This window comes from Xiphias gladius, chromosome 9 (assembly GCF_016859285.1).
Source record: "Xiphias gladius isolate SHS-SW01 ecotype Sanya breed wild chromosome 9, ASM1685928v1, whole genome shotgun sequence".
In the NCBI taxonomy this organism is placed as follows: Eukaryota; Metazoa; Chordata; class Actinopteri; order Istiophoriformes; family Xiphiidae; genus Xiphias; species Xiphias gladius.
Window position 1 is genome coordinate 3584131 of NC_053408.1, and position 23589 is coordinate 3607719.

A 23589-nucleotide genomic window follows, 5' to 3' on the forward strand; every position below is an offset into this window, starting at 1 on the left:
ATTACTGACCAATTCTGAAACGTTACTGTTTGAAACATTGCCACCAAGATAAGAGACTCTGAGATACAGTGTGTTTAGTGATAAATAAGGACTTTACAGGTGATTTAGTAATTCTCTCATAAAACTGGTGGCAGATTTTTCAAGAGAGTTGTCAAACTTGTTGCTGCAGAGGCTGAAATATCCTGACTGTTCGTCCGTAGCGTGAGTCAAGCGTGACAAACAATGGATCCTACCACTCCCACAATGCATCGCTTACCTCTTTACCGAGTCCTTTCCCGCCCTCGTCTTTCAAACTCTTTTCCCCCAGTTTATAGTGCGGATTTTCTGTCAAGTATCTGTTTCAAACTAGACACACGGTGGTGTGCTGATGAAATGGAAAGAAAATCTATCTCGTCATTATCAGTATCAGTTAACCGAGGATTTTACTGGAAACTGGCAGAGCTCTCAGTATCGTGCATCCCTAATGCTTACACCTGATTCAGACATGATCAATGAGCATTCAAAGACAAATTCAGCAAACACTGTCAAAACCCAAAACCACAAGATCAATGTAGTTAGTTATACTCGTGTATAAACTAATATATTGACCTGAGAGTGATATCGAATAACTGGTGCATCTCTGGTGTCATTTGTGAGAATGATGACAATCCACAGTGTGACGCGTGTGATGGACAGGGGGTGTGCTGACTGAGGAGCAGCGGCGGGCAGTGAGGCACAACACCGTGGAGAGGAGCGGGAGTGCGAGGGGGGTGGCAGTGACCGTCAAAGCCAGGGGGTAGGGGGGCAGCTGGAGAAGGGCATCACGGGCGGGAGTCCTTAAGGCGGAAGAGGTTTTCGGCAGAGTAAAAAAGGCGTCCGCCCTGGTCTGTTCAGACTGGACGGTAAGCCATGCATCACAGTCTCAGGCACCATGCAAAGGCCAACAAAACGGGTTAAAGGTGGACTTGAACACATCAGCTGTATGTCGGCGTATACATAAAGAGAAGTCATGTATAGGTAACACAAGGAGCGGCTCTAGAGTGGGGCTGCCATAGAGGCGAAACAGTGAATCAGATGTCAGCCTGATCCAAAATCCGCGTCTGCTGGCAACTTCACCCTACTGTGAGCTGGCTCCGTGTTTGACCGAGATGGCGAAGGGATTGGGTTGGAAGGGGGGGGTGGGGTGGGGGGAGGTGAGGCTTTAGCACGGGAAACTCCTGCTTACCCTAAAAGTCCCTCTCACACACAGAATCACACTGAACCTCTCGCCTCATACCGCTGTAAGTGAGACAATAAGAGCAGTCGACAAGAAGGGAAAATTAGACCAAAACATAATTAGAACCTACTTGTGAGGATGAGGTAAATAAAATGTAAATAGAGTGTTAAGTCCAGCAACAGTCCACAAAAAATCATCATGTTTTAGTGCAGACTAATGATTCCATTTCAAAAGTCATGATGCTTTTAAGAATCTTCAATCCGCCTGAACCTAAAAAAAATAAAACTGGTGTCGTGTCATATTTTTTTTATTGTTAACAAATCCCACGAAAAGACCCCGGCTGAACCTCCAGATCCACAATTTATCAAGTCCACAAGGACCTCCAGTGGACTTTCCGTGGACCTCCAGAGAGACCGCTTCGGGTACAGACTTCTCTTGGAAGATTCCCCATAGTTCATGTTGGTATGGACGTGGTGATGTAAAATAAATTAATAATAATGTTAAATTTTAATAGTAATGGTAATCATAATAGAAAAGACAGAAGAAGCAGTCTATTCGCCGCACACACCATTTCTAAGGCTTAATCTTCATTTTTGAAGACATCCATTTTTCATTTCTGATTTAGGCCTAAAAGTTCACTGATGTGGTGACGTGTAGGATTTGTTAATACCAGTAGCGTTATGAAACAGTCCAAAAATGGGTTTCAAGGTCAGTAATTTTGATTTTTGACTTCCCTGCCCTGACTGTGAACCTCACCTCCAAGTTCACTGGTTGCTGCTGAAGATGTAAATCTTTAAAAAAAACAGGTCACAACTATATAGTTTCATATTTAAAAAGTGCTAAATAATTTCCTAAAATGAATAGCCACTGTAGTTTTTAGCAAAAAGGAGGAAATAGCGCATTTGTTGGGGACTATTTCCATCAGCGGATTAATCCACATGTGGCGCTCTGGTGAGTACTTATGGCAGCAGGACGGTGTGTGTGGGACTGAGCCAAGGTAAACTACAGTGTGTGTGTGTGTGTGTTCGTGGTGATGAAGGAAAATGTCACCTCGTACAACAGCTTGGCTCACTGATGTGTTTAAATCGAATCTGGGACCATTTATTCATATCCGGCACTGCACTGTACATGCGCTGACATTTTTATTCTCCCGTTTAAACCGTTTTATTCTATTTAACCTTACATTTATTAAATGAATTCTATTTAAATGTGCCTTTTTATATTGCCGTGTTTCTTTTGTGTCTCGTGTACAGCACTTCGAACTGCCTTCTTGTTGAAAGGTGCTAGAAAAATAAAACCCGCCTTGCTTTGTCCATGGCAAAAAGGAATAAGGTATATCAGGCTATGGAAACACACAAAGCACTGGTTGTTTGGATCTGTTCATTGTTGGTTTTGGTCTTTTCATGGGATTTGTTGACAATAAGAAAAACATACAATATCACCAGACTTCTCCTTTACATATTATGCAACAGAATATGGGTGTTCAGATTGTTTAAGATACTGTATGATGTGTGAATACCTGGGTCTAAATCAGACATTTCATTTAGCATCAAAGATGTTAACACAACTCCACCATCCTGTAAAAGTCTGTTACCCTGACATATAAATATTCGTACTCTGCGAAGCAAAAAAGTCCAATAAAAAACGAGAGATGTATTTGTTATCTAAAGTTTCTGGTAATTTAGTGATAAATTGATTGTCAATCTACCGGTAACAGCTACATTTGTCGACTTATGCCATATTATTCATGAAAAACACTCCATCATTCACAGTAACCAGTAATAAATGGGCTCAGATAAATGGAGTACAGTAAAAAGCATTCTATGTTCTGTGAAAAGTCAAACACAGCAACAGTTCAGTCAGTGTGTACAGATGTGGTGATGTGCTTTAATCTGTTACATTACCTGTGGACATGCTTTCCCCAGGAGACAAACCGTCCAGGAGCCCTGATGAGTGCTCCAGAGGCTGGGGACTGGTGCCGGGTGTGGTGGGGGGCTGAGGAGGAGGTAAGCTAGGCCTCTGCCGGGGCGGCTTGGGGGTCGGCCTGGCCTTGGTGAGAGTCCCGGCCAGCGAAGGTGGAGAGGAGAGAGACGGGGTGGTGGCCGACTGGGCCTGACCCGGAGAGCCGATGGTGGCGTACCCCTGTGGGTAGCTGAAGCCGTATGGGGAGGGGGTGCTGGGAGGAGTGGGCGACAAGCTGACTGGAGACGGCTGGCCTGTCGACTGGTCGGACATGGCTCCTGTCTGGCAGTAAGGGCCTTTAGGTGGGATCGGGGCCAGCTTCTTTGCTGTGGAAACCCCGGCCAGAAAAAAAAAAAGATCACCATCGTATAAATATTACAAAGCTGCAATCATGTTTTGCACCTGTCGTGCAAGATGGAGCAGTGTCACTGCTGGAGAACAACGGCGAGTTGGAAACATTACGATATGAAGGAAGAAGAGGGGTCTCAGTCCTCTCACAGGCTGTTAAAGCGACGGATTTTAAAACTGGTTTCAGAGTTCAATCCCTGTTTGCCACTGTGGCTTAATTAAAGGAGTGCTCCGGTGAGTGCGTTGTACTTCAGTTACACGGGGAGGCTCCCAAATTCAAGCAGCAGGGCCTGAGATTTCCTGACTTTTAGTCCTTAGCATGAGTCAACCTTCAGAAACACTAGATTCTGCAGTTCCTAGAATGTACAGTGGTCTCTCATTAGACTTCGCCCGCCTGTTAAATTCCCTCATCTTTTCAAACTTTGTAAAACAGATTTTTTTGTAAAAAAAAAAAAAAAAATTCTCAAAGACCAAGTCCAGCCTGTTCTCGGTCTACCTGAAGCTCCCTCTGAAGCCACAGGCGACGGTATACGACTGTTTTTACAGGCTTAGCAGGACTAACCACGGTGGATAAACTGACTTCACTTACTACTTAAAATTCGGAGGAGTGCCCCTTTAATGATCACGATGAACGTGAGAGTTACCCGCCTCTCCCCAAATGAATTTCCTTTACAATTTCATCGTTTATTACTTAGAATATAAAATTCCGTTGTCTGTTTTATAGCCAAGTCAAGTCAGTTTATTTCATAGAGCAAAATCTGTACGGCAAACAACACATGTCCTCAGAGTCTAAGGACTTTTTTCGGGAATCAAAAACAACAACAACAACAACGACGCAGGGAAAACGTGGGAGAAATCTCAGGAAGAGCGACAGTGGAGGGATCCCTCCTCCAGAAAAGTTAAAAGTAACACGACGTTAGGGACGTGACTTTCTTTTTGCTCACACGTTGGATGAAAAGCGTTAAAATTCGCAGTTTTCAATGATAAAACAGTTTATCAGACTGATGTCCTTTTTGCGTAAGAGATAAAATTATTTTTATATAACTGAAAAAGGTGGAACAGGACTTTTTGCCTTTAATCTGCTTATTTAAAGTTGTGCTGCTGTAGCCTTTACGTTAGTGTGGCAGCATTCGGTTCAGACTAAGACCAGTGTTGTGACTTGTACCAAAAAAAGTGACTGGGGGGCTCACTCAAACTTGAGACTGACGTGTGAAATTGACAGCGTGTTTACATAACGAGGGGCATGTCTGAAAGGGGCTCTCAGATGCCAAAAATACCATCACTTTAACAAACACACGAGGCCAGAAATGTTACAGATTCAATGGCATTAAATGGCCGGGAGGATAACGCCAAAGTAAACGGTGTCCACTTAGAGAGTTAGATGTTCGGGCCGGTGCCAAGGCAGCCTTTCCAGTCAAACCGCACAGTTACACACAGGACTTATTACCTCTCCTCAGGGTGTGTGGGCTGTGCTCGGAGAGCTGCGACTGCCCACTAGAGAGCACTGTTCCCTGGATTCCCTTCTGCCCGATCACTGGAGACAGCTCCTTGTTCTTCAGCGTACTGAGGGGAGGGTGAAGGAGAAAAACACACATTTACAAATTACAAGCCGCTCTGCGCATCTCAGCTAATAATATGTCAGCCCTGTTTCCGTAAATCTCTCGGTGTATTAAAAGAAAATATATATATATATGAGAGCACCCATGGTTCAATGTCAAATTGCCTGAGTGACCACTGTTGCAGACAGACATGTAGTCTATACTGTGGTGCAGCAAAAGCAGTTCAAAAATCCCAAATAAACCCTGATGGCTTAATGGATTTTCCTTACTTTTACAGCGCAGCGCAGCCAGAATGCCAATGGGAAGAGGGGCCTGAAGGTCAAAACATAACCAGTTTATACCGACTGACTGACAGTCCCCCTCACTTTCAGCCGATGAGACATGGATGGATGATTGAAGCTGCTGGGATTAAAAGTCAGGGTGGAGTAATGCAGATGATTACTTCAACAGACACCGTTGCGTTGTTTTGTTTTTTTTCGTTGCTATTCAAGGTCTGATCTCGCCGTCTACCACTCAGGGCTGACTGGGCCCACCAGCGTGACTCATTAACGCCCACTTTTGTAATGGCATTCACTGAAAGCTTTAAATTTCCTTTGTTGCCAGGCAACCGGAGCCCGAATATCCTGGCAACATGGAAAGTTATGGATTGCGTACATGGCTATTAAATTAAAAATGGATCTGATAACGGAAATCCTAAAGCATTGATCTCCACGGCTGACGGATACACAACCAAGGGAATCAGACAGAGAACAGGGGAGCGCTGTCGGGAGTGTCTTAATCTCACCCATCCCCTTTTCTCCTCATCTCATCCCCCTCTCACGCTTCTTTTTGTCCCTGTGGGGCCTCTCTTCATTTGTGTGTGAATTGTGCTGGAAGTACGAACGAGTTAAGCAGGGGTCTGTATTTACCTAGTCAGCTTGGCTCCTCTCTCTCGGCTACAGGCACAGGCTGCCCATGGAGGGGGAGCAGATATGGGAGTGTTGGGGGGTTTGGGGGAGCCCAGGAACAGATCGTGACGAGTAAGAACGAGCGGGGGTTTGATGTAAAGGGTGGAGCCATTCGTTTCGGACAGGGGTGCATGCGGTGCATCGGACAGGGAGGCCTGTTTGGCAAGGTGCAGGGAGCTGGGTTTGGGGTTGGAGTTGACGTCAAGCTGCTGAGGGGACGGGCAAAGGGAGTGGGGGAGTGGGGGTGGGCTGTAGCCAGAGCGGTGGGGGGGAGGGGACGGGCCGGGAGGCACGGATTCGGGGCTGGGAGCGACGGGACGCATACCCGGAGGTGCCCGGGTGTAGAAATGATGGTGAGGGAGCGAGTAGGAAGAGCAAGAGGAGGAGGAGGAAGATGAGGAAGACGGGTAAGGGGGAGGTGGCCTCTCCTCCTCAGGGGAGGGGCAGGCGTAACAGGAGTCCGACCAATTGGAAGATGCATCATCCGAGCTGCAATGATAAAAATATCAATGTTTCATGGGGAACTGAGCTGGTCTCCAGAGGCTGAAATGCTATTAAAATGGATGAACACATTAGTTTGTGGAGGTAAAGAGAAGCGGGACATGTTGATTTGTACGTTTAAGTTTGGTCCATTATGAGGGAGGAAATCAGGTGAACATTAATCAGTGTGTTAGGAGGAAGAAGTGAGGGCTCGGGGGGTAACAGCACAAAAAAAAAAAAAAATCTCTGTGGTTTTCAAATAACAAAAATGAAATAAAACAGAAAAGTCAGTCACCTCATCCATTGCAGGGCCTTGCGACAATGGACTGTTATGCTGCTAACGATGCTTGGACTAATGGCAAAAACAAAACAGATACATGATTCATGCACATGCAGCAATGAACCATTTCTACTGAACTCTGGATGAACTTTTTCCCCGACTCTCTCTACATTTTGCGGCGTAAAATCCAGCCTGAAGAGGAGCGAAAATCTTGACGTGGCCCACATGATACACAGCACTGTATCACCGCTCAAGCAGAAAATGAACCCTGAAGGACTCCACACATGGCTCCACAAATTCAAGGATCGGAAATTTTTAAACGAAGACACATCAACAACTTAAAGAGCAATCACAGAGTTCGAAATGACATGCTTCATCAGAGGCGAGACACGGGGGTTCACACAGAGGTGACGAGGTGAGAAGATGAGGATTTCGTGAGGGGAAACAGGAACGGACAAGGAAACTGGGGGAAAGAGCAGACAGCACTGTTCTGGTGTCAGTTGCAGGGCGCAGCAGCACACGCGGCGAGGAGGGAGCGGCAGCAGGTGGGAGGCGTTTGTGTGTGTTGGGGAGGAGGTGAAACAGGAGGACGGGGCACAACAGCCTTACCTGGCTCGGTCGCTGCTAGTGGGAGGAGGGGTGGGGGAGGGGGAGGCAGAGAATTCCCCCGGCTGCTCGGGGATGAGCGCGTCAGTGGGCGGGACTGGGGGATGCGCGCTCGGTGGCGTGGAGGAGGTTTTACGCGTAGACGACGAGCCCCTGCGCGACACCCAAGAAGTGTCCATCACCCTGACACCCATGCTGCAGTGGGACAGAGATGCACAGCTAAATAAAATCAAGGGAGGGTGTGCGTTTGCGTGGTTCAGGGGGTCAGGTTTCCACACTCTCAACACTTTGTCAGGGGTGAAGTGCTGCTGAAAGGGGATCAGCTTCCCTGTCATCTGTACCATTAGTGCGCTGAAAAGGCCTGACCCCGGATCAGCCTCTAGGGTCTCTCCACTCCACCTATAAAATCTCGTGTTGTTCTACTTATGAGCCTCAGCATGCTAGAACAGAGAACAACAGTTAATCTACACAGTTTCTTGCTGAAATGGATAATTCCCTGCACGATGATGGTGTATGAGTGAGGTGAAATGTCAAATGCTTTAATAACTGCGACACAAGAGCAGTTTGGGCGGGATGGACAAGGATGGGATGCACGTGATGGTCCCTTTGAGTGTGACGCATTCGGAAACATGCTCTCACGTCTGTCCGTTCATTATGGCGCTACAGTCAGGGGCTGACTATCTTAGCTTAGCATGAACACCGGAAACTTCCGTCCAGAGGTAACGAAAGCCACCCACCAGCACCTCTGAAGCCCAGTAATTGACAAAAGACATCTCATTTGGTAGATCCATATAAAAACCCTAAGTGTAAATGACGGGTGTATATGTCCTGGGCTATTTCTTGGCCAGGAGCTCTGACTTCCTGAAAAACCTCATGGGACCCGACCATTTTTTCCCCCTTTCGTTTCCGGTTTCGTCGCTTAAACGTCCAGTCACTGTTGGTGGCTGCAGTAGAGACAAGTAAAAAGTCTCAGTCCCTACGATACATTTCTCAAAGTTGGGAACACACGTCCACATTTAGGAGGAGTTACTACGACCTGCCATCAAAACACCAACCTCGGAAAATCGGTTTAGAAAAGATGATCTTTGGCGCAAAGTTACCACTAGCTCAACCGGCTGACACATCAGCTTGATGTTCCTATGGCGAAAAATCGCAAGAGACCATTTGTCAAAAAAAAATGGCCACTAAAAAGCTGCTCCCTGCTTTGTTGGTGCGGAGGCTGATTAACAAACAAGAATTAAAATAAATGTTTCTCCCAACTATATTATATAATGAAACTGGTCAGATATTTGCTAAAACGCAGGCGTGAGGCGATGGAAAAGCAGATGATGTCAATTTACGCAACCGGTGCAGACATGAAGCTAAAAGACAAAATGGTGGCGTCAGAGTCAGAGCACTTTCTTGTAGCTTATAAGGTCATAAGGTCAAAAATATGTGTGTTTAAAGGAGCGGTGGAAGAACAACTTAGATCCTTTTCTCACGTAAAAATAGCAACACCACGCCGTGAAAAATACTCAGTTAAAGCTTACTTAGGCAAAAATAATAAAAATGTCTTGTCAAAATAATGTAGTTAAAGTATCAAAAGTGCTCTCTATGCAGAAAAAAAACAAAAACTGATGCATTTACATACATATATATTATATTTTGTTGGGGAGTTTACTCTGCAAAACTCCAGGTCTCGTGAAAACATTTCTGAATATAATTACATCCTTACATCCACCCTAAATGACTTGCTGGGACAAAGAGTTTGTGCACAATGGATCGTATTTTAGAAGCAGATCATATGTTTTGTATGAAAAATGTTGCAGTGCAAAGTAACTATAGGTGCCAAATGTAGTGGAGTAAGAAGTACAATATTTGCCTTTAAAAAAAAAGGAACTACTCCAGTAAAATAAAAATAATTTAACTGTACTTCAGATCAGTGCTTGAATAAAACGTACTTAGTTACTTTCTACCACTGGTTTGAAGGTGCTGGCAGGTGAATTTCAGGCCGGCTGCTTCCCCTTTCCTTCCAGTCTTTATGCTAAGCTATTAACATTAGCAGAAAGTATACCAGCGTGTTTCCAAAAATGTTCAAGCGGCTCCTTTAATATGGCAGGAAGAACAGGAACTAGCATAACCATGCAGTCAGCTAAGACGGAGCAACAAGAGGCTTTTGTACTCACAGGCTGAACAAGTCTGTCCAGTGCCAGAAACTGCAAAGATGCTACTTATGTAAACACAGAAAGAAAGACCTGCTTTGTTCATTTGTCCCCCCACTCTGTTGGAGACATTGAACTATAGGAGTCCAAGTGTGTCACTTCAGGCAGACATGACTGGAGCACTGAACACACACATATGACAAAATGACAGACAGTTCCTGTCAACGTGCAGCTGAGACGGACAGATGATGAATTGACCGATGAGAGGATGAGTGGAGGGAGAGGAACTATACTGTACCTTTGTATCTTCCTAATGCTGCATTGTTAAAACAGAGACAAGCACAATGAGGACAGGAGCAAAGATCGCGGAGCACAGAGTCTCCCCGGGCTCATTACCAGCATCCTTATCAAAGCAGCGGAGGAACTTTGGCAGGATAAACCTTTAAGACCAGAGCCAAGACGGGGGAGCAGCGAAATGAAAACGAGGAGACCGGCCCGGCAGGGGGCTGCGAGGGACGAGAGTCACGCTGGGCTTAATGAGGAGAGCGACGTGAGGGGTGAAGTGCGCTCTCGCTGAAGCGCTTCAACCGTGTCAAAACCCAGAGAGAAAATTACTGCTCCATTTAGCCTTAATTAGGTCAAAGTTTCCCTAAAGGGTTCCAGAAAATCCCCCCAAAATCGGAGAGGCAATGCGAAAGGTTTCAAGCAGCCGCAGCGATTCTTTCACTAGTGTGGTTACTTTGCAGTGGTGACATACTGCTTCCTTTCATTTACACGAATGCTACAGAGTTTTGCATTGTGTTTATATCGACACTATTTGGCCAAAAGTACGAGAGCACCCCTTGTGAGTGCTTTTGGCCTGGGGGCGTTTTTCATGGTTTGGTTCCAACGTGTCTTGTCTCCACCAGCGGAGTTTACCTGTTATTACGCTGCAGCCGCGACGCTTGCTACAGGTCGGCCGTCACAAAAGCACTGCTTTATTAATACACCTAGGTGTGTAGGCGTCTGCAACAACGGAGAAAGATTTGCTTCGATTCAAATGTAGCAAACATCTATTTTTTTGGCCGCAATATTTTGACATTTTATTGTTGAATTTTTTTCTGCTGTGGGTCGATCACTGAAACTGTATGTCTTCTGGTGAAGACGCTTTTTTAAGGTCTTAATATGCCCTTCTACATTCACCAAGACACTACGTACTTCATGATTATATCATTTCACCTAATGCCCACAGACAATACTTTATTTTTGAAAATGATCTTAAACATATTGAGTGTTTTACACATTTTTAATTCATCCTCAAGTTTGTTCGAGGTTGCGGGACAAGAACCTTTCAGTTCTGGAAATTCAACAGTATTTTTCCTTTTGAAATCAGAAAAGAACTTTTAATAAAAGTTTGACAGATATCACTGTTGAGTTTTACATGCCTGGTTCATACTTATGTTTTTTGGGAGCTTTATTGCCCCAGTTTAAAACATTTCCTAGAAAACTAATCAAAAAGTAATCAAATGTAATAAGTTACATTACTGTAATGAAGTAATTAAAATAGTTACATTCCTTATTACCTTTTTAACAGGGTAACTGAAAATCTGTAACCTATTACATTTCAAAAGTAACCGTCGCGGTGAAGATAAAAGGTAAGACAACCTCTCTTTCGAAGCCCCACTCCGGTTCTGAAGAGCGCTTGCTGTGCGTTTCTACTGAAAGCTGAGCTCCACCTCTGAGACCCAGCACACACTGACACACCCGGCCCGGGTTTAATTAGCCCGGGCTACTTGTGGTCCCTGGGCCGCAGACGGCTCAGACTACCCGCGGGGTCTAATAAGACCGAGGGTGTATTAAAGCATTAAAGAAGAGAGACACTGAGACGGACAGAGAAAGATAAAGAGAGCGAGTAACTGGTTTTCAACTAATCTTTCTCCACCGCTTGAGGATTGTCAGATTCCTCATTTCACACACTAAATGCCCTCTCTCCCTCTGTCTGTCGGACTCTGCTCTCCCCTTTTTCTTTTTTCGGCTTTTTTCTCACTTCAAACCCTCTCATTCGGCTGCATAAAAAGCCTGAAGGCAGGTGCTACAGATAAAAAAAGAGTGACACCGTATCCTTTCTGTCCACCTCGTGGTGAAACTCAGCTTTTCCCCCGGGGGTCACTTCTCACACTGAAACTTGCGTAATCAGCGGGGAATTCTCCTGCTCTTACTTCACATGTCCAACCCTGTCGGACGGCAGTCATGTGGAAACTTCACGTGCCTCGGAGAAGAAAAAAAAGAAAAAAAGAAATCAGCTGTCAGTTAGGATCCACCCTGAATGAAGCTGTGACGACAGCACAGAGGCAGAGGAGACTGCTGATTGATTCAGAGGCAGAGTGACAAGATTGCGAGTCTAATCACCGGGAGGCTTTTTTTCGTCCGAGGAGTTTTCCTCTCAGTTCTGGATTATACGAGGGATTTATTGACATGCCGCCGTCTCCTTTTTTTTTTTTTTCACTTCCCCAGAGCGTTAGAAGCAGAGCGTCTGTTCCAACATTGTTTTTTATTTGTTTTGCTGAGATTTGCAGCTCATTTAGCTGCTATTTTTGGAAGAATTTATATTAGCAGCCGGAAAACATCTCTCTGTCCAATACTTTGGACCGACGAGCTGCAAAACTAATAACATTCCCATCTTTCATTCCCTAAAATTGTTTTTGCTGGAAATGTGTTAAGACATACCCAGCAGCCAGTGAAATGATTCGTCAAATATATGTTTTAAATCAATTGTCAATAAAGGGATGGGGATTCACACAACCTGAGCTGCTCTGGCCTAAAATTTGACCTGGCCCGTAAAAATAGTGGAGAGGAGAAAAAGAGCCACGTGTGAAACGGGTCGGTCACGTTTCTGGTGGACGTGGTCAGCGGGTTAAAATGGCCCCTGGAGTCCATTTACTTTTCAACCCTTAGTTTCAATATCAGTGATAATAACTTCACCCAAAACTGCATTTTTTTATGATAAAGTTGGTTGAACTTCACTCAGTGACTAAACAACCACTGTTATTTACTCATCTACAAAGGAGCTCGTTGGAAAATTGACGCATTGAATATCATCTTTGCTGTTCTGGCTGATTCTCTGTCCTGCTCCACTGGCCGGTTGATGTTCCGGAGACTTGATCTAGGAGGGCTGTCCATCTCTTACAGAGCACCGGGAGCTATTTTGGACGCCCCGGGTTCCAAAAGTAAATTTCCCAATCACTTTTCCCGTAGACAAAGTTACACGACCCACAGTTGGAGCGCTGGACCTGCGTGAAACTCTCCTGGTTAAATAACTAGTGCAAAAGATGGAAACTTTCTGGCTCGTTGATGAAAAGTCAGGAGGTACAAGCCTGTGGACATTCATTTTTTATATTAAGTTCTACCTTTGGATTCTGGGTCAGGTGTGGATGAGTTCGGCAACTATGCCGCTGTGTTTCGTTCCCATATTCATCAACCAAACGTTTTGAGTTCACTACAAGTCTGGTTTGGCTCTTCTCCGTAGCAGCTGAGGCTAATGGGTTTTGTGGTATTTAGAGCCATCCACCTGGCAAAACAATTTGTCATAGTTGAAATAATCCAAACTGGTGGTCATAACATGGACCTACAGGACTGCCACATTATCCAGGAAAGTCCCGGTTTTTCTTTTCTGAGTAACATTGAGGATATCGTTAAAGGACACAACTGAAACGGGGAAGAATATTTCTGCTTATTCTCTGTTCCGTTCTAACTATTGACAACACGTTGCTTTAAAAGAGCAGATATGCTCGATCGACCTAACCTGATCCCCTGAGACTGAAAGATTTTATGTCCTCCAGGCTCTATTATTGTAATGCCTTGTGTAGCTGTCTGAGCAGTTGAACTATGGAGCAACGCCGCAAACAAAGCGTTTCCCGCAGATCGCTCCAATCTTGGCTTCGTTGCAATGGCTTCCAGTCTCCTTCAGAATCCACTTTAACGTACTGAGGAGGCAGGTAATTTTAATTGGTAGGTTTAATTGTTTTTAATCATTAATACTGTAAAATAAAGTATTTAGATTATTATATTTAAGTATTTCAATATTAGATTTGGACTGGATCCCCAAATCCCCCAAAAATACTTAAAAATGCAGTGTTGAAAATAAATTTTTTTTTAAAAGAATCGTACCCGTCTTTCTTATAAAACTCCAGCATCATGTTGTCTGTGGCGACGCTGAGCGGGCGTCGGCTCTGGTCGCTCTGTTTGCGATCGATCTGATCCATGTCCGGAGACGGCATCGAGCTGTAGTTGGCGTTGTGGTTGGTGTGGACAGGGCTGCCATAGTTCCCTGTGACGTTGAACTCGATTTCTGAGACAAGACGGCATAAAAAGATGAGAAAACAATTCAGTGTCCGTCCCCAACCACAGGAACCAAAATAAGTCTGAGTCCACTTTCTTAAGCCTTGCTGCCTCCAAAGTAAAATGTACAGTCTACTTCCTCTTGTATTGTCCCTCCTCACCTCCAGGGAAGAACCAGTCGGCGTGCTGGATGATGGGCTCGATGATGCCGACGATCTGCAGGGAAACTGTCGTCATCATCTCTGTGATGTTCCTGCAGCGAACAGAGGAGGCCGAGACTTTTGTTATGACGGGACGCAGAGGAGGAGTCGCTGTCCGGATCGTAAGAATTTGCGCTCAGGCGGCGATTAACACATTTTCATGATATTGCCGAAGCATTAAAATGATAAAATTAAATCCATTTCAGGAATGTGGCCTATTAAAATACTAATTAAAAGTTAGAGAGGGATAAAGAGTTAGTCAGATTTACACAGAGATACAAAGGAGGTGTCCTTCGCCCTTCCCAAACTGCTTAGTCATCATCATGAATGTACTGTATTATAAGAATGGTCTCCTGGAAATGTTTTTGTTTGTTGCACTTTGAGCTCTAGGCAGCATCATGAATATTAACAGCTCAAACTTTTCCACTGAGAAAAATGGGAAAAAGGAAGCGAGCTGCGATGAGAGAATCCCTGCGGATTCGGAGTCCTTCTCTTTTCCGTCTGTCTGCGGCATCCACCCAGTTACTGCATCGCAAACTGACGTTTCACATATGAATTTTAGGTACAAAGCCAGCGAAAGATGACTCTGCTGTTTTAGACCGAACAAAGGCGACACTCACGTGATACTTTACCCAAACATGACCTGGCAAAACCTGAACGCGGAAGACATCAGGTAGGATAAAACTGAAGAAAACAAGATTTTGACATCAGCCTGACTTCAGCGTCTCTCCTCATCTGTCCTCCTCAAATTAACGCTACAAACCTCGCTGAAGTGAAAAGAGGGTCGGTCGGTACAAGCTCACGCTGCGCCAACAAAATTTTTAATCCCATAGATACTAAATTTTTCAGGTTGAATTTTGCAGAAATGTATAAGAAAAATGATGCGCATGACATCTCGAATATTTCCACTTGGCCGAACGGCGCAGCCATGAAAACATGGAGGATTGAATATCTCACTCGATGTAAACATCACAGATGTTGACAGAATATATGCAATACTGTCAGACAGTGTGGAATAGGATGATCTTAATAACCCTGGAGCTACTTAAGAGGAAATAAGAGGGGGAAAAAAATCAGTAGTGAGTGGTTCAATCTAATTATGCTCTGGTTTACTGAAGATATTTAGACCATCTGTGTCACTGTATATAACAGTGATATCGGTAGTTGTAGTATTCTTTAGGAGTTGTTACAAACGGCAAATGATTGATGTAATATTAGCAAGAATTTGTGATATATTTCACATTTTTAGGCAGTTTGAGGTGAGAAACTTACCACTACGTTAGACTTAAGCAGCCGTAGAAATGAAAACATTTTAACTTTAACTCGGCTTCCATCCATTACAAGGGAATCTACTAAAGCATGCACCTGCAGGGGTTTAGAAAACACCCTGAAATTACCCTTAATTAAGAGTGCAGGTCGATGTCGTAACAATTTAATTTAATAATTTGGGCATTGTGGTTTTTAGAAGACTTTACTCAAACAGGAGGAAACAGTGCTTTAATAGGGGACTACTTTCAGCACTGGATTAATACACATTTGTCACATGTACGTCTCCCTCAAAGTCGTGTTCATATTGTTTATACTAAATAACAATCTATCACTGTCCTACCCCTCATTGTGTGTCCACAGCAGGTTGGGTCCCAGGACAATAGCAATGTTTCCAGGTGTCATCTTGTTCACATCCTGGTACTCAGTCAGTTTGGAGAGGAATTTGATCAAATACCTGTTTAAAAACAGATACAGGAAAGACATCAGTCAGTGAAAACGTTACTTAGAAGGTCCCTAATTAAAGAGACGCTTTTGTCCAAAGCTTACATAATTTGAGTTCGATCCCCGAAGAAACAAGAGCTGGACGTGGTCAGAAAACTGCAAGTGCATCCGTCCAAAACAAACAAGAGCGTACAAGTTCTTTAATTTTTCTTGTCTCTCTGAGAAATAAGACGGAGGTGTAAAAAACAACCAAATGACCTCAGTCGCAGCGGGAAGCTCTGACCAGGTAAACTGCCCGATAGTGTGTATCCAAAATCTGAGGATAGAGGGTATCATATGACCATAAGACCATAGGAATCCCTGTCCTGTGAAAACCATGTATCTCAAACGAAGAAAAACAGTTTTCAGCTGGATGAGGATGAATTTTTCAGCATATCAGCGAAGTGAGGAATGTGTGAAACGACAGGACAGTACTGGGCTGCACTTGTTAATCCAGGTCAAGTTTCCCCCTCTGAGTTCTTTAGGTTTAAATAAGGTCTATTTCCCACTAGAGATTGCCTTTGTGAAGCGTTCCGAGCTAAAACGTATTATAACAACAAACTGCTCTTCGCAGGGGGCTCCAAGACACAGAGACAGAGACGGGCTAGTGGGTTTCTGTGGCTCTCCGAGAGCAGCTGAGCTGAGTGACTCATCCGGAGCCGAACTACAGCTGAGTGAACATCAGGCAGCTCATTCCAGCGAGCAGCGATCATCTGGACAGGTCTGACAGATCTTCTCAGAGGAGGACTGTCTAAAAATACGCCCTATTTGTGCGATTCCATGATGACACTGACAAGTGCTGCAGTATCTCGCTCTTTTTAATTTCTCTCCCGTCCCTTCCCCTCCTCTTCTTCGTTGTGCTTCTCCTCTTTTTTCTTTTGATCGCAAAACAAAGTCCTTCAGCAAATATCCACGGCTCGCCTTAATCCAGCAGCTAATAGAGCTACACCTGTGGTACACGGCCTTTTCTTCTCAGCACCGGGTCACGCAGTGGGCAGTGTTTTTTTCGTGGAGGTGTCGATTAGAGGCACTCGTTGATCCAGGCCCATGGAAGCTGGGATGGATTTTTCTCCGGTTCAGTAACACTCCAGATTGGAGGACGTGAACAGAAACTGTGAAGTTAAAGGTCACTGGAAATGAAACTAAAAGCCAATGCTTCTCTTAAACCAGCTATAATCAATAAACAGTTTTCATGCTAAAGTTGAGGCAAATTCCCTAATTTGTAGATTTTTGAAGTGAAAAGAAGTAAATCCAAATCCTGCAACAAACAGATATTAACTAAGTACTGACTTAGTGGGGTGCCCAAACTTTTGTACATGCCTCAATTACCGTTTCATTTATTTTTTCCTTTTTTTTTTTAAGTTCATGAAATAAAGGCTCATTTTTAATGTCTGTTTGCTGCAGGGGTTGGATTTATTTCTTTTCACATCTAAAACAATGGAATTTGCCCAAACCTATATTTAAGAATGTAACATGACTAAAAGGTCTCATTTGTAGGAACATTTAGCATTCAGCAGCTAAAAAGACAGATATTTCCCTCAGGAGCTGGTGGAGAACAAAACGAGGGCTAAAAGAAGAGGGGGTGCCGGACTTACATTCATCAGGTGGCCACAAACATGACTCCAGTCGAATGCTAATGTTTCCTCATATCTGCTTGTTGCATAAATAAACAGCTGTTTCCTGACAAATTCACCAGTAAACTTAAAAGGTTTGCCGTGTTTACAGCTTGTTTTCACCGGCGAAAACAATCAAACGAAAAAAAACAGTTATTGCAGGCTTAAGAGTGAAGTGAAGGTGAAACGGAAAGAGACAAGGAAGGACAGATGAAGGACGAGAACAAGTTCGAAGTGGTTCCTTATATAACGACTGCAATTATATAATCAGCACGCATCAATTATATGAGCGATCGTGGTTTCAACACTTTACTCGTGATCCAAAATGAACAAATCAATCCAAAAACTGCAGTCGAGGAACCAAGTTAAACAAATGAGTTGAGATTAACTGGATTATTTTAGCTGGTTGACTTCCATGTCAGCCTGGATAAATGAAACCAAAACAGGCTCCAGGAGAGGACCGAAAGCGGTGAACACATGAACAGCGACTCACTTAAAGTTGTTGTTGTTGGCTGGGGGTAGTTTCTCACAGGCACTGAGGAGAGCCTGGAGTCTCTTGTCTTGATCTTGAATGCTGCAGGACGACAGAAAAGACACATTTTCAGCGTGCTGAGGTGGAGCATAAGGGTCTTAAACTTAAAGAAAACGTTTGAAAGGACAACAACAACTAACAACAACAACATTCAACTGCACAGATACGCACTTAGAGGCCTGGATCCAGTCGTTGTAGAGCTCAAAGGTCATTAAAGGCTCAGGGAGCTCCCGCAGGTAGGACTTCAAAGCACCTGGAGAAAACAAGAAAAAGCTATGACACATGAACGCATGTATATACTTGTACACACACAATGCATATAAAATGTGGATGTGCTTGCATGTATAAGCAAGACACAGCGGGAGACAAAAAAAAAAAAAAGATATTTTATGAAAGCTGGATGATGATAAACATCAAGAGAAACCAGCTGTGACCTGATTAGCACTTCAACGGTTCAGTTCAATGCAATGTATACAGCAGCGTTTGATTCGTGCCTCTGTCTTTGGTTCTGGAGGAAATTTCATATCCCTGTGTGTTGAACTGACCGCTGCGGAAACCCTGCTGTGATTGTATATGTGAGTGAGTTTAATTTCCTAAAGGTCAATGCATTGTTAGATATGGCAGACTCTACGGTGTTGTATGTGTTTCCCATTTACCATTCTCCCCGTCGCCAAAATCGGAAATGACCCACTACAATTCTTCAGTTGGCTGAAATTGCTGTCCATTGCTTAGGCTTCAAGTATTCTTCAAACAAAGTGCTTCTTAGATCCTCGATGGTGGAACTGTGTGGGGGGCTGCGTCTGACAATTCAAGACCAACTTTCCAAAACATTTCCGCTCACTTCGTGCAGCGATTGGTCAGGTGTGCGTGAAATTGGGAGAAGCTCTCTTTGGTATTTAGTAAAAAAATTCTGCCCCTACCATCTGCTGCCTCAGTAGAAATCCAGATTCATCAGACCAGGCTGCAACTGTCCAGTTTTGGTGAGTCTGTGCCCGATGGAACTTCAGGTTTCTGTTCTTGGCTGACAGGAGTGAAACCCGACGTGGTCTTCTGTCTGTCGCCCATCTGCCTCGAGGTTGGACGTGTTGTGAATCCTGAGCCTTTTTTTTCTTCTCACCACAGTTGTAGAGAGCGGTTTTATTAGTTGCCGTGGCCTCTCTGTCAGCTCCAACCAGTCCGGACATTCTCCTCCGACCTCTCTCATCCACATGAACTGCTGCTCACTGGATGTTTTTTTGGGGGGGTTTGGCACCGGTCTGAGTAAAAACTCTAGAGACTGTTGTGCGTGAAAATCCCAGGAGATCGGCAGTTTCAGAAACACTCAAACCAGCCCGTCTGGTTTAATACACTGCACTGCTGCCACGTGCTTGGCTGACTGAATAATTGCATGAATAAGCAGGTGTGCAGGTGTTCCTAATAAAGTGCTCGGTGAATATATTTAACACAGACCCCCCTACTCTATTACAACAGGCCCAAGCAAAATAAACAGAAAAACTATTTCCAAACACTATTTGACCAGAGCTAGTGCGTGGCAGTGTAATTTTCCAGTGCTGACGAGGAAGGCGACGGCTGACTGGGCTTCTCTCTGACTTGTCTTCTTCTCTCTATGGTCTGCTGCGTTCATTTCCCCCGGGGACGCACGGGATGGAAGACAAACAACAAAGTCAGAGCATCTCTCACGGGGAGACAGCTTGGAGGCTGCTGTCATTCTGTCTGAGTGTGTGTACGCACATGTCTGCCTGTCTGTGAGTGTGGATCTGCGTGTATACAGGCATGTTGTGTGTGGCCGATGCTAAATAAGCTCATGAAATACCGAGAGTTATTTTTGAAACCCCAGGACGCTCCTCTAGTTTGCTATATTTACAGAGAGGAGCCAACTGATTTTGACTGAGGCTGGATGGAAGATTTACCCCCCCCAATCACAACCACCACCAACCCCCGGTGGGACAGGCTCACAAATTAGATTTGCTGTTAGAGCTAACTCAGTTTAACATGGCCTCGACTAGGATTCATCTCTATTCCTCCACAAGCTCCAGTGAACACAGCTGACAGACAGACTTTGACTTTTAATAATGGGACATACCGTATTGTTCCTGACGGAGGAAAACATCGGGCCTCCAGGACGTTCTGCTTTTTATGTTCATTGGAAAATTACCCTCCGCTTTGCACTGAGGACGTTTTCAATTAGTTTGACAATTTTAAAAATTCTCCTTGAGGCACTGATGTGTAAAGGATGTGTCGTTACGTGGCTTCTTCGTGAAACAATGAAAACAATAAATACAGAGATCCTGACCTTTTAATGCATTCATTTAGGGGTGTGTCCCAATCGGGTAATTGGGACAACAAGTGGGAGATACTCGTGGGCCTCTTGCATGAGCCGTCTTCTAATCTTATCCTAGACATCTCATACATTTGTCTGAGAGGTTTGCTCGTACCAGTGTCCCAAGTCAGATTCAGCAAACTCTCTTCACTGCACGCACCTGTCATCGATCGTCTGTTTCAGCCTGGTGAACGCCTCCTGCTAATGAGGAGGTGTGGGTTCGTGAGATTTGATCGTTCACATAGTCAACACCCCTAAAATTTGCCATCTAAGGCTTCCTGCGCCGCTTCGTTTGCGGGCGAGTTTCATTCACTAAAATGATCCCGAGGAGTAAAAAGAAGAAGTTCACCCTCGCAGACCTTCAAGTCTGCTGTCAGAAATCGGCACATGAAAAGATAACGACTACTGCAGAGTCGGTATAGTGGCATTAGAGACAAAAACAACAAAGTATCAACGGTTCAGCTGCCAACAACACGTCACCAGAGCAGAGCTGCACGGTGACAGACGTAAAAGAGCGAATGGATTCGGCTGCATGAAGTACACAATAAAAAAGTCTTTCTAATTCAAAGAGATGCATGACTAATATGAGAGGCCTTCATGTGACAGTCAGGGATATGAGACAGATGATATTATAGCCTACAGTGGGTGACTTTAAACTGTCGGGTGCAACAAAGAGAATTTTCCTAACAACTACTGAAATATATAAGTTGCTGTTCTGAAATATGTTAATAAAACCATCAAATCTGAAAAGCCTCTCAGTAAATTGGCAAGATGATAACGATCACACGGCAAACAGAATAGCAATTAAGCATCAAGTTTGTTTAATATATGGGCTGCTGCATATTTTAATTAAACGAATTTCGGTTTCATATTTAAACTCCGAATTCGTTCAGATTAAGCCGCTATAGCTCTTAAATCAAAGTACTGGGTTTTTTTTTTTTTTTTCCACCGCCAGTGGAGAAATGAACAAGATCTGTACATGATTAGTGAACTTCAGCTGTACCTAAGAGAAAACTTTAAATTGCTCGTATGTGCAACAAATCTGTTTGTACGAGTGGTTCTTTATATCCCATAACCTTCACAAGCCAAAAAAATAACTGAGAAAAAAACATAAAATAAATGTAAATAACCATTATTGACACAAATGAAAAACTTTTTTTTTTCTAGCGCTGAAACACAGAGAGAGAGTTTATCCCCTCAGGTGTCTCCTTGCGCATCCTGCATAAGAAACAATGATGCTGGCAAACAGAATACCACAAAGGTGATGTTAAAGTTGATACGTTTTCTCTGATCGAATGTCCTCTCAGTTTTGTTTTAGTGACACTGGAGGCTCTTGAATGTACCAGAGGGCGTCCTCGGTAACACACCCTCTGCGTGCTGGAGGGTCCCTTTCTCCAAAATCCTTCTTTTATGGTTGAAAACGTTAACTAGCTCGACATATTTAAAAATGTATCGTTCTCAAGCTAAAAATATGAACCGTCGTTATGTCGGAGATATAAGGTTTTCATCTGACAACAGCATTATGCAGCACCATCCTAAAAAAAAAATAAATAAATAACAAACAAAAAAACATGGATAACAGCATCATGAAAGCTTAAAAGCTTTTCTTTCTTTTGAAGTCTATCACAGGTCTGATTTGAAAACAAATCAGTGACAGCGACAAAGGGACGTCAACAAAAAAAGCTCTTGTTCTTCGCTAAAGCCTCTGCACAACACGAAGAATCCGTCTGACACTAATCCCAGTTATATTTGGAATTCATCACTAGACGGTTTTTTGGATAGTTTATTGAATGTCTCCACTAAAAAAGAAATACAGCAGAGAGGCAAAAATGGAAAGTACACTGTTTGCTTTCCCTGCTGCTGACGGGGAAGGGACCTGAATCCTAATCGAGTCCCTAGTAATCTTTTAACTCTCATGTGTGGCTCTTACATAAGACCTTCAAATTAACCTTCAGCAAGAAATTCACTGCTGAGGCTGACAGATGACAGCAGCAGCAGCAGCGATATGTGGGGGAGAGGTAAAAACAAACAGCGGAAGGGATTCAAAAATATCAGGGATTTCTTCTCCTGCAGATCATTCGGCAGCTTAATTACGATGTTTATTCCCAAAACTGAGGGCAGATGTCTCCGTAACTCGTGGACGTAACGAAGAGTGTGCCAGGAATTCACAGAAACGAGATTCCTACCGAGGGACGGGCACCGGCTCATCAATCCACCCCTGTAGGGCAGGTGTCACATTCTAGACGAAGGGAATCGGTCGTCGTGGCAACAGGTTGGGCGCGAGCAGAAGAGGGGGAGTTCAGGTATGTGGCGGCGCCGTTGATAGCTCACCTGCGATGGCGTGCGGGTCCGCAGAGTACTCCTGGACATCTAACACGCCGCAGTCCAAAGACGCCTTCAGCTTCTTCAGTTTGGAGGCCGACGGAGCGATTCTGAACAGACCCTGAGACACAAACGACAAGGACGACTCCGGTCAGAAAGTGAGGCCGAGGTCACTTCACACCCACAGCAGCGGAAATTAAAGAGGGATGACTGATGGCTGGCAGCGGCGGGAGAAGTGCGCAGATCCTCTACTTGATCTAAACTAGCAATACCACAATGTAGAAATGCTGCAGTACAAGTAGAAAGTAAAAGTACTCAATATGCAGAATGGACCTTTTCAGGATCTATGGATGGATTCATTTGTAAGCATCACGCTCATGTTTATATACTTCTGGGTAACCTGATCGATAATAATACATCACAGTTTATTAGTTGATTATACTTTATTTGAATCCCTTGAATTGTCAGAGCAAGTAGTAACTTCAGCTGTCAGGTCAACGGAAAAGTGCAACATTTGCTAGTGGAAGTACAAAGTAGCATAAAATGGAATGACTCAAGCAAAGTAATAGTATCTCAAAATTGTAAAAGTACAGTACTTGAGTAAATGTACTTTTAGCATTTGATCACTGATACACGAAGGTGTCATTTCCGCCGGGGATGGGGAGGACATGGTGGAGCTAGTTGTTGCTTTATGCAGTTTAAGAGAATGAAAAATGACCCCCCCCCATCACTACTACAGTAACCTGTTCCCAATTCTTCTTTCGTTCTACTTGGAAATGACGGACAATGTTTCAGCCTGAGCGGGACGGTTCATGGTCAGAAAGTTGTAATAATAATGGCCGCATGGATCCCTTCATTTATTTATTTTTATCTTTGGGCAGGTATCAGGTCATAAGCCAAAGAACAAACTGAAATTTTGACCCGATTGTGGCGCTGGAGGGAAAAACAGAGGATCAACACAGTGATTATAATTTATCCTGAGGGGAACAAGAATGTTTCCACTCAAAACCACAGATGT

At 44.1% G+C, this 23589-nt stretch overlaps 1 protein-coding gene across 1 annotated transcript in view; it reads right to left on the reverse strand.

The window, feature by feature from the left end:
* Positions 1 to 23589, reverse strand: part of LOC120794224 (rho GTPase-activating protein 44-like) — an 88032-nt gene that overhangs the window by 4572 nt on the left and 59871 nt on the right. Inside the window, exons 11-20 of the mRNA XM_040135068.1 lie at positions 22581 to 22692; positions 18101 to 18182; positions 17891 to 17971; positions 15645 to 15758; positions 13997 to 14088; positions 13665 to 13845; positions 7381 to 7572; positions 5973 to 6500; positions 4953 to 5068; positions 3100 to 3483 (exon numbers count right to left, since the gene is read on the reverse strand). Coding sequence (XP_039991002.1) covers positions 3100 to 3483; positions 4953 to 5068; positions 5973 to 6500; positions 7381 to 7572; positions 13665 to 13845; positions 13997 to 14088; positions 15645 to 15758; positions 17891 to 17971; positions 18101 to 18182; positions 22581 to 22692 — 1882 coding nt within the window. The remainder of the gene's footprint in view (positions 1 to 3099; positions 3484 to 4952; positions 5069 to 5972; positions 6501 to 7380; positions 7573 to 13664; positions 13846 to 13996; positions 14089 to 15644; positions 15759 to 17890; positions 17972 to 18100; positions 18183 to 22580; positions 22693 to 23589) is intronic.